Below are 9,093 nucleotides of genomic sequence, written 5' to 3' on the forward strand. Positions count from 1 at the left end.
AGAAGAGAAGAGAAGAGAAGAGAAGAGAAGAGAAGAGAAGAGAAGAGCTTGTCCTATTTGCCCAGGACAACTGGAGAGGAATGCTAGACTGCCTGAGAGTCCAGTTGAAGGGAACATCCCTTAAAAGGCATCAAAAATTCCATCTACTCTATCTCTGTCCTTTGGGAACCAGGGCTCTATGACTTCTCTCTAGTATAGACCATGGATTTCTATCAGTTGATAAGAACCTGAAAGCCTAGTACAGTTTCTCATACCTCTGCTTTCCCATATGGAAAGTAGATCTGATTATGATGGCCCCCTCTCTCCAAGCACACAAAGATACACCTCCAATGTGGTAGGGGCTCACACAGTCACACAGTTCTTCATTTTTTCTTAAACACACATATTCCAGGATGATATTCATCCCTGGGGTCCTTCTGATTTGGGCTAAGGAGACCTTGAGGGCTGGAAGATTCAATCTGGAAGGACTGGAATGAGGCTTAAGAAAGGCTGGTTACTAGCTGTCCACTGGGGTTACCTCATCTTTCTTTCCTTGCAGATTTCTGCCCAATGCACTCCTTAAATGTCTGCTTGGTAGGCCTGAAACCTGGGAAATTCCCTCTCTCAGGGATCCTTAAAGTTACCGTCCTTTTGAATGGAGGTGAGAAAAATGCCCTGCCTTCCATTTAGGGTTGGGGAGGAGTACTTAGCAGCTGCCTGGTCTGGGGATTTGTCTCCACATGCTGGTCTCCAGGGGGTGGGGGACTCCCTCTGCATGAACACGCAGAGGGTACCAGGAATGGTGACTCCTCCCCACCTGTCAGTGGCTGCCCTGGAAAGCTCCAGCCCAGAGGTAAAAAAAAGAAAAAAAACTCATACCAGGGGCTTTTCACAGCCAGGAATGACAGCAAGGGAGTAATTTGGAAACCTGGAAAGAGAGAAAGAACCCCAGAAAGGGGGATGAAGAGAAGAGAGGAAGTCCAAGGAGGTAAAAATGAATTAGGTGGTTACTTGTCAGTTTAGAAAGTATCAGAATCTTGTGTTTAGGAGCTCAGAGTGGAGACATTTCTTGCCACATAGGAGGGGGAGACTGGCAAATGGTAGGCTTGAGCCTCTTGGAATCCAAACTCTTTTTCAATATACCTGCTCTTAAAACCCCAGTGGCCTAGCACTCAGACCTGGGTTCTGTTCTTAGTCATGCCACTTACTGGCCATGTGATCTGGGTTCAAATGTTACCTGTGTGACATTGGGCAACTAAGTCATCAGTTTCTCTGAATCTCAGTATTTTCATCTGTAAAATAAAGTGGTTGAGCTAGACAATCTTTTCCAACTTTAACTTCTATGACCTTTAGACCTTGAACAAATAATTTCATTTTTCGGGGCCTCAGTTTTCTCATCAGTAAACTGAAGAAGTCTGATGAGACAGTTCATCGGGTTCTTTTAAGTTATAAAATCCTATGTGTTGCTATCTTTCCTTCTCTCCAAAACTCCGTCAAGCACGTTGGATATCTCCAGATTCCCAATCACCCAACTCAGAAAAGAAGTAATAGAGTATTCCCAATCTACCCTCTACAGCTAAGTATGATAGCAAGATATTGGACTTGTGAGTCACAACCATATTAGCTCAGTCTACCTCAGGAAGCTGTAACCCACTAAATCACGAGACATCATTCTCCCTTCCCTCCTTCTTGAGTCTGCCATGGATCCTTCCAGATTCTGTCTGAGCTCAGAGCTTGATAGTTAATGGTGACAGAGGAAGCAGGGGAGAAGCTAAGGAGCAGCGCCCCTGTACAGAGGAAAGGCAGCTTGACATGGTCGAAGGATTTGGACTCAGGAAGGCCTGGGATCAAACCCCTCTTCAGACTCATACTGCCTGTATGACCCTGGACAAGTTACTTCTATGTGCCTCAGTTTCCTCATCTGTACAATGTGGGAGTTGGACTCCTAAGGTCCCTTCTAACACTAAATCAAAGGTCTTATGAATGTTGCCTCTCTCACCCCCACTCTGCTCCTATCTCTAGTACCAGGCCTTCATCCCATTACCTTCATTCTTGTTGGGCTTTTGTCTGGGTCAGAGGGTGGGTTGGGGAGTTCTTGGTGGGGCAGGGTGACCACTAGGTACGAAAAACTCTGGGGATAGGAGAGAACAAAAGGTAGAGGGAGAAAGTCCAACTTTCTTTCCAAGAGTCTCCAGTTGGCCTGTCCTTTAGATTCCCAGCCCAGAGACTAGCAGGTCTAAGGTCCATTGAGTCATAAATCTAGAGTAGAAAGAGACCTTGGAGGCCTTCCAGCCTACCTTTCAACCCATTTGACAGTTGAAAAAACCTGAGATGCCAGAAGGCTAAGTGACTCGCCCAAAGTCACACAGATGGTATCCGAGGTGGGATTTGAATCCAGATTCTTTCAGTTCAGTCTTTCCACTATAAAAAAGATGAAATTCATTCAACTACCCCCTTTCCCCTTTGGGTAGCCTTACTTTACACCCAAGGTCATTAGTCAGAGTTAGAGAGAGAGAGAGAGAGAGAAAAGAAAATGAGCTGGGGAGGCAGGAAAACACACACACACACACATGTCCAAATGATCTTAAAACAGGTGGCTTAAGGTTCTGTTAAGGGCATCAGACTGGTGGTCAGGAAGCCTGGGCTCTAATCTCAACTCTGTGGGATGATGACTTTGTGACCTTGGGCAGGTCACTTCCCTTGCCTGGTCTCATTTTCCTCCCTTATGAGATGAAGGGTTTGGACAAGGTGATCTCTGAAGTCCTTTCCACCTCTGACTGGTTGTAGGGAAGGTATTCTGGGGTGGGGCTGGTACTGAGCAGCCTGTTTTCCCAGACCCCTGATTCTCATTCTGGAGACAGAAGGATATTAGGGGAATGAGACAATTAGGAGCTCTTGGGTTCAGGGTAGTGCTTAGCTTTTCCCCAGCCTCTCCTCTTCCTATCCTAGGCTTCCCTCCTTGCCCGTAATTTGGTAGAAGGAAGTCTTTACAATGTTGCTCTAGCAGCCCCCAGAATTCAGGAAGGATAAATCAAGGAAAGGGAGGGCTTGGGGGAGAGGGAGGGGATAAGGAATGAAGGGAAGGGTGGAGGTAGGAAAGTGGAAAGTTCAATGGTCTCTTACTTTAGCTGTGGATGAGGCTGGGATTTCCGCGGCTCCATCTGGGGTGGCTGGGACTCGGTCAGTGGGCTGGAGGTCGGACTGGCCTGTGCGGCTGGGCCGCCGGGATGAGGAGCCGAGGAAGAGGAAGAGGAGGAGGAGGAGGAGGAGGAAGAGGAGGAGGAGGAGTGTGGTGGTGGTGGTCCCGGGGAAAACCGTCGTGAAGGTAGCACCTTGCTTGGGGACTGCATTCCTTGGGGTTGCCCTGGGCCCCCTAGGTTCAGTACAAGAAAAACTTCAGAACTTGACCATCTCAAAAGGGTTTCCTTAATAGACTCTATGCCTTAAAGGGCTTGGCTACCTTCTTACCAAATATACTATATTAACTCTAGGCAGCAATCCCAGACCCTGATTGTGGGCATAGGGGGAAATAAGACTCACTGATCACTCCTTACCACCCCCTCCCCAAAACACCTTTCTCTACTTTCCTCTAGAATCAGCAAAAGGAAATAGGTTTATCAGAAGTTGGGATGAGGGATTGGGTAGAAAAAGGGGGGAAAGGGCCCTAAAGTAGTAACACACTATCAGAGGTAAACTCCCCAGAGAATGTGGATGGTCCTATTCTACTAAAGGCGCCTGGGGTTTTGTGGACATAGAAGGCAAGACTAGATGCCCTGATACACTTGGTGACAAGGTCCAAATTTCACTTCTGCTCTTTGGGCATTCTATCCCATCTCCACCAACAGATTACTTCCTCTGTCACTTAATTTCAATCTCTCCTTCTCTATTGGCTCATTTTCTATAGCCTACAAACATTCCCATGTCTCCTCCATTCTCAAAAAAATCCCTCACTTGATCCTTCCATCTCCAATAACTGCCATCCTTTGTCTCCTCTGCCCTTTGTAGCTCATGGAGAAGGTCATCTACGGTAAGTGCCCCCCACATTCTCTCCTTCTACTCTCTTCTTAACCCCTTACCCTCTGTCTTCCCATTGTATCTATCCCACTGTATTCCCACTGAAATTGCTCTCTCCAAAGTTATCAATTATCTTTGTTGCCAAATCCAATGGACTTTTCCCAGTCCTAATTCTCTGTGATCTCTCTATACTGTAGATATCACTCCTCCTTCATCTTCTCCTCTTTCTAGGTTTTTGGGACACCACTTTCTCCTGGTTCTCCTTCTACCTATCTGACTGCTTCTTCTCTGTCTCCTTTGCTGAATTCTCATCCAGATCACAGCCTCTAACCATAGGTGTCCCTCAGGGTTCTGTCCTTCTCTTCTCTTTCTGTGTTCATTTGGTGATCTCATCAGCTCACATGGATTTAATTACCATGTCTATGATAATGATTCATAAAAATTATGTATCTTCCCCAAACTGTCTGCTGACCATCTTGTATCTCTGTCTCTCAGACATCTTGAGCTGGATGTCCAATAGACATCTTTAACTAAACATATACAAAAATGAACTCATTAGCCTTCCCTCCAAACCTTCCCCCTTCTACCTCCTCTACTACTGTCAATGACAACACTACCCTCCCAGTCTCTCAGGCTTGCAACCTAGGAATTATCCTCTACTTTCTCTCATCCCCCAAATCAAAGCTGTTGCCAAGACCTTTCCATCTCACCTTTGAAAACTCTCTGGAACATCCCCCCTTCTCTCTAGTGACACCACCATTACTCTGGTGAAGACTGTTGTCCCCTCACACCTCGATTGTAACAATAGCTACTTCTGGGTCTCTCTGCCTGTCTCATCTCTCCCCACTCCAGTCCATCCTCCCTTCAGTCACTAAAGTGATTCCAAAACTACAGGTCCAGTCATGTCTCTTCACTACTCAATAACCCCCAGTGGCTCCCTATCACCTCGGGGATCAGATACCACCCCCTTCCCCCCGGTTTGGCATTCAGAGTCCTTCAGAACCTTGGCCCCTCCTTCCTTTCCAGTTTTCTTATACCTTCCCCACTGCATACTCTTTCATCCAGTGACACTGCTCTCCAGGCTGTTCCACAAACAAGACCCTCCATTTCTCAGCTCCAGACATTTTCTCTGGCTACCCCTCATACTTGGAAAACCTTCCTTCCTCATTCTCTGCCTACTGCCTTCCCTGGCTTCCTTTAAGTCCCAACTGAAATCTACAGGAAGCCGTCCCCAACACCTCTTAATTCCAGTACCTTCCCTTGGTTAATTATTTCCTATTAATTCTGAATATAATAACTTGTTTGTATGTATTTGTTTACTTGTTGGCCCCCTCTTTATATTGGAAGCTTCTTGAGGGAAGGGACTGTCTTTTGCCTCTTTTGTATCCCTACTAAAGCTCTGTGGGTCTCAGTTTCCTCATCAACAAAATGAGGGGCTAGGACCAGATGACTTCCAAGGTCTCTTCCGTCTCTAAATGTATGGATGCTGAGATCTAGGAGCTCCACATAAAAGGGTGACGGGGAATCACAGAGTATGGTACTGGAAACTGGGGCAGCTGAGTTATAGTCTGTCACTGACTCTCCTTGTGACCTCAGACACATCAGTTAACCTCCCTTGGTCTCAAACTTACCATCGGTAATATGGGAAGAAAAAAGCCCTTCTACTTTCCCTATTTCACAAGTTTGTTGTGAGGATGAGGAAATGCTTAGAAAAGTTATCTAAGTCATGATTGTGCACTGTTGGGGTATTTCAGCTGGTAGTCAGAAGGTTTGATGGCCACACTCAATACCCACACTACCATAGCAAGATGATACCTCTTTTCTACATACACTCTTGTCGTTTCATACCATACACAGGTGGTTCGTCACAGTGGGGGGGTTTGTGTGTTTTGAGGGGAAGGCATGGAGAGGTTAGGGTTGGCAGGAGCCAACTCCCTCCTTTCCTTTAAGAAACTCAAAACTAATGTTTCCCAAGAACCTGTGGACCCTTCTCCACTTGGCAATTGGGAAGACTGTATTTGGCAGAGAAAGGGACCCATTAAAAGAGCTGTACATTTACCTTCTGGAATGGAACAGGTAAGTATCTAGATAGCCATTTAATCCTATGGAGCGATCTGAAGGGAAAACATCCTGTCCAGTCAGGGAGCCAAAGAGTGCACCCAGCCCTTGGCAGCAGGAGTCATGACCAGATGGATAGATACCTTAGTACTTTCTCTAAATCTATTAGAAAGATGATTAGATTTGGAGTCAAGGCAACTGGGCTTGGGGCAAGCTCCTTATCTTCTGGGCCTGTTTACTCATGTGTAGAATGAAAGGATGGCCTCTAAAGTCCCTTCTATTTCTAAATCTGATGATTATAAGCTAATCTGTGCTCTGAAGGTACAGCCTAGGGTTTAGAGCTGGAAAGAACTCCAGAAATCATGCATGCACCAATCAGAATCAGGCTCACATGACTCTTCAACCTGGGTACCAGAATTTTTATCCACAAGCCCTTTGGAGGGAATGGCCTTAGATGGATGCATCAGTATATAAGATGCATCAGTATATGGCCCTATAATTCAGTCTCTTAAAAGCAACTGATGCTGTTGCAACACAACTGGGTTAGTTCCATGCCTATTCTAGCACCCATCACCCACACTTCCGCTGACCTCCCACCTGCCACAAGGCATGGCTCCCCCACTTGTCAATATCTCAAATGGGCACTGAGTCACCATAGATGGCCCCTTTGATCCTCCAAAGAAGACTGTGGCAAGTTCAAGAAGCTCTAAGTTAAAAACAAATGTTTCCAAAGAGAAAGCTCTTCCTGGTCTCCTAGATAATTAGGAGAATCCTTTGGCTATCAGCAAACATAGTCACATTCATCCCTTTGTTTTCCCCTCAAGAAGGTAGGAGAGGCACTTGGCATTCTTCACCTCAATATACTCCCTTTGAAAACAACCGGGGTGCCTTCTCAGCCTCCCTCATTCAGCACCAAAAACTCAGAGTCCTCGCACTTGTACAGACATGCTCGAAGGGCCATAAACTGTACAACTTTACACTGAAGACAGATGTAACTTTTTTTTATTACACATTGAGCTGTACAAGAGATTTCACAGAAGAGAGATACTGCAGTCACACAGATATTTCCACCATTTAGCTGAGAATCTCTCAGTGGGATCAGTACAAAAGAAAGGGGGACGACAGTCAGAAAAGAAATGGTACAAACACCTGGACAGCAATCCTACACTGTGATATGATTGTCCCCCGACCCACAGTTATGGGGTTGTCCCTAAGCATGCTAACTGACAGGCAGAGGACAGTCAGGCTGGCCCATCTGCTGAGATTCAGTGGGATTCGCGTCTCCCACCTACTTTTAAGAGGCTTTCTGCTTACGCCACAATCTGCAGCCTGACCGAGTTCAAATGGCCACTTTACACTTTGCATACACGGCTCACAAATGTCACGTGGAAAGCACCTGTAAATGTTCACACTGACATGCAGACAAGCACCACCCACCGACCATCGCCAGCACCGCCGGTTAGACAGAAAAGTAAGGAAATCAAAAGATGTACTCCTCCCTCCAGGGCATTTTTTTCTTCACTCCTTTCTATGGTATCTGGAGGTATTTGTGCATCTGATTCTATACTAGCCCCCCCCCCCAAGTGTGTGTGTGTGTGTGGAGAGAGAGATAGCGAGACAAAAGGATAACTATGGTCACCATCTAAGAGAGATAGACCACTGACCATACCATGGTAACCCCCAACCCATTTCTCAAGGCATACAAATATACCAACAAGAAAGTAGGGCATGGGTCCCTTATTGGAGAAATGACCATTGACTACTTATAGAAATGTAACACCAGTGGTCCCAACTCATCCATCAAACGTGGGAATCCAAAAGAGGGTGTCTTAAAGTGTAGGTCACTGGCTTTTTGTGGTCCTGGGAGGGGAATGTTAATGTGGGCCCCAAGGCCAAGGAGTTGGCATGACGGCCTCAGGGACCAGAGTTTGCTTTGTCAAAGGAGGTTTGTTAGGGGGGTCTGATGCTACTGTCCTTGTCCCCAACCCTGTAGGGGGATGGAGTTGTAGGGCACACGTAGACAAGGCTTAGATGATCATAATGTTGGTCTCCTGTACCTGGAGATTCCTCCCCTTGGAGAAGTAGACTCATTGGTAAAAGCAATGCCAGCAGCTATGGCTGTAAAGAAGGCTACTGAAGTTGCTTTTCCCCTTCAACTTTCCCTTAGAGGTGCTGGCCTGAATATGTACCAGCTCGTGTTTTAACAGGAGGAGTTGGAGATGACTAGGTGGCATCTCCTGAAGGAGGTCTCCCTCAGGCTAGAACTCTTGGTCCTCTGGACTTCTGAGGGTATGACTGGGGATTTGAGGTGGAAAATAGGGGGCCAAGTCAAGGGCCCTTTCTCAGGCAGTGTAGTCACTCCAAAGAAGTGGACTTGCTTTAGATTTGGTCTCATATGGCAGTGCCCCAAGAGGCAGAGTGAGTGAATGCATGCATGCTGGGCAACTTCCCAGGTTTTCAACAATTTTTTTGTTCAGTATCTCTAAAGTGCTAATCTCCAGAGACAAGAAGCTGGGGAATGGGGTGGGTGTGGGGGAATATAGATTGGTCCCAGTTCCACAGAAGCCTGTAGACCATCAACTCAGAAACAATGACAACAAAGAATGACTTAGCGGAACCAAGATCCGCACACAGGAAACACAATTTTACTTGGATATTGCACATCAGTTGTTTTTTTTTTTTTTTAGTTTGGAGCTATAATTAGGTTAATGATAGAAAGAAGAGGAAAAGAAAACAAAAGAAGGGAGGAAAGGCTGAGGCAGAGAGAGGAGATATAGAACCAGTTTGTGGAAAGAGTTTTTCTCTTTATATCTCATTTCATCACTTAAAAAAAGGAAAGGAATAAAAGAAGGAAGGAGGGAGGGAGGGAGGGAGGGAGGGAGGGAAAGAAGGAAGGAAGGAAGGAAGGAAGGAAGGAAGGAAAGAAAACAAGAGAAGAGAAAAGAAAAGAAAACAAGAGAAGAGAAAAGAAAAGAAAAGAAAAGAAAAGAAAAGAAAAGAAAAGAAAAGAAAAGAAAAGAAAAGAAAAGAAAAGAAAAGAAA

At 45.9% G+C, this 9,093-nt stretch overlaps 1 protein-coding gene across 1 annotated transcript in view; it reads right to left on the bottom strand.

The window, feature by feature from the left end:
* The window catches only part of SYN2 (synapsin II), a 256,865-nt gene that overhangs the window by 1,646 nt on the left and 246,126 nt on the right, over positions 1–9,093 (bottom strand). Inside the window, exon 12 of the mRNA XM_069083916.1 lies at positions 3,103–3,352. Within this exon, the coding sequence (XP_068940017.1) occupies positions 3,103–3,352 (250 nt within the window). The remainder of the gene's footprint in view (positions 1–3,102; positions 3,353–9,093) is intronic.

The sequence above is a fragment of the Petaurus breviceps genome, unplaced genomic scaffold (genome assembly GCF_028583685.1).
Source record: "Petaurus breviceps papuanus isolate PSGF00001 unplaced genomic scaffold, PetGlider_PUasm1.0 174, whole genome shotgun sequence".
Lineage (NCBI taxonomy): Eukaryota > Metazoa > Chordata > Mammalia > Diprotodontia > Petauridae > Petaurus > Petaurus breviceps.